This window comes from Cynoglossus semilaevis, chromosome 1, assembly GCF_000523025.1.
Source record: "Cynoglossus semilaevis isolate Cse_v1.0 chromosome 1, Cse_v1.0, whole genome shotgun sequence".
Classification (NCBI taxonomy): Eukaryota; Metazoa; Chordata; class Actinopteri; order Pleuronectiformes; family Cynoglossidae; genus Cynoglossus; species Cynoglossus semilaevis.
In genome coordinates this window covers 34,388,468-34,390,432 of record NC_024307.1, presented here as the reverse complement: position 1 = coordinate 34,390,432, position 1,965 = coordinate 34,388,468, and the positions used below count along the sequence as shown (strand labels likewise).

The 1,965-nt window shown below is 46.1% G+C and overlaps 1 protein-coding gene across 2 annotated transcripts in view; it reads left to right on the top strand.

Annotated features, from left to right (window-relative positions):
- The window catches only part of LOC103392104 (platelet-derived growth factor receptor beta-like), a 20,943-nt gene continuing 18,978 nt past the window's right edge, over positions 1–1,965 (top strand). For both annotated transcript variants that reach the window (XM_008328645.2, XM_017035169.2), the window contains exons 1-2: positions 1–129; positions 1,006–1,100. In XM_008328645.2, coding sequence (XP_008326867.1) covers positions 72–129; positions 1,006–1,100 — 153 coding nt within the window. In that variant the 5' untranslated portion in view covers positions 1–71. The remainder of the gene's footprint in view (positions 130–1,005; positions 1,101–1,965) is intronic.

Sequence of the window (1,965 nt, the reverse complement as noted above, 5' to 3'; positions counted from 1 at the left end):
CATCCCTTGTGTTCTGTAAGAATACTGTCTTATGTCTTTTGTTGTCTCTGTTGCTTTTGTTCAGAATTCTGATGGCGTCATTCCGAGGACAAGGAGGATGTCTCTGTCATCGCTTAGTATTCATACTAGGTAGGTGAGATATGCATTTGTCCAATGTTCCCTCTAATTTTTCATGTGTCTGGGCATACACACAAGCTCTCTGAGCACACTGAGGACCGCTGAGTAGTAAACGCTGTGGCCACACACCAGTATCACACTTTTTCAAAACCTCGATCTCATCAAGTTACATTGGATTATTAATAGAATTAAATCAAAGCAGCAATTTCAGTCCCAGTTGTGGTCTGGGTGAGGGTCTTGCTCTGGAGGAAATGAGACATATGCAAAAATATCCTTAAATGAAAAATCTTAAGAAATGTCACTAGAAAATGCACAAATCTAGTTTAAATTTGACCTTATTTTACACGCCTGTTGATGGCAAACTCGTTTGCTACTTTGGCTTTGCTGCATGTTTTTCAAAGCAGACCTTTCTTACTCGAAAAAGAACATACTCCAACGGCCATTTCATCTCAAAACAATCGCAATTATTATTTATTCGCTGTCCGTTCGAATTTAGCATTTACGCCTTTTGATTCCGCTGCACCGTTGTTACCTAGCTAACCTGCACAGCGCCACAGTAATGGGCATGGGCAGGGTACATATGCAAGCATTGTCAATGGTATGATTGGCTGCGTAGAGTATGTGAACCATCTCGTATCATTGGCTGGACACCTTTTTTTTGGATCAATTGTTAACAAAATTAATACCTACAACACAGTTTATGTTGATTTTTATTTTACGCGCTGGACAGATTTTCTTGTGCACTGAGAATGTTCGAGCAGTGCGCAATTGCGCATGCGCGCAGCTTAGAGGGAACATTGCATTTGTCCATCTTTCTGTAAATGTGCACTGACGCCTGTGAGTGTGTCTTTGTAAAGTTTGTTTAAGGAGATGTCTTTCTGTGTGTAGGCGTTTACTTGGGCCTCCCTGAGGCAGTCAAGGGTTTGGAGCTACTGCCGTCAACCTCTCATGTTGTGCTCGATTCAAACCAAAACTTCACTGTGGTCAGTAATCGTCTGCTCAGATGCAATTGTTTGTCACTTTTGAGGCATTACAGTAGTAACATACTATAGCAGTGACGTGCGGTCAGGGGAGGCAGTGCCTCACCTGCACTGCCTCCCCTAAAAATCGCCGAATTCGAGTGTTTCGCATTCAAATCAAAGCGCAGAAGTCCCGGGTGAGGCACCAACGAGCTGTGCCTCTCTTCTATAATAATTATTATTATTATTCTATTCTGACTGCGCGATCCAATCAAACTGGGTCACATGACGCGGGCCCGTTTCTGTTCCAGCCAAGTGTAGAGAAAAGTCAGCAGGGGAGGCAAACAGTCCCAGGTGAGGCACTCATGAGCTGTGCCTTACTTCTGACTACGCTATCCAATCAAAATGGGTCACATGACGTGGACCCGTTTCTGTTCCAGCCAATAAAGTGTAGCGAAAAGTCAGCAGGGGAGGCAAATAGTACTCTGCCTCACCTCAAGGGGTCGTATGTGAACTGAAAGTCGACGCCAAGCTAGAGCCAGTAGTAGGTGAAGAACAGCGTTTTCTATGCTCTGCCTGATCCTAAAGGTTAGTTTCAAACTACGGGACAAAAGCCCCTCCTTGAATCGCAACCTTCACGTGGTGGAGGGGTTTGAGTATCCAAATGAACCTAGGAGCTATGTTGTCGGGGGGGCTTAATGCCCCTGGTAGGGTCTCCCAAGGCAAACAGGTCCTAGGCGACGGATAAGACAAATAGCGGTTCAACCCCCCCTGTCCCCCCCCATGAAGAAAACAACAAAATCAAAGAGGTTTACGTCGCCCGGATTGACGTCACCGGGGCCCCACCCTGGAGCCAGGCCCGGGTTGGGGCTCGCAGGCAAGCGCCCGG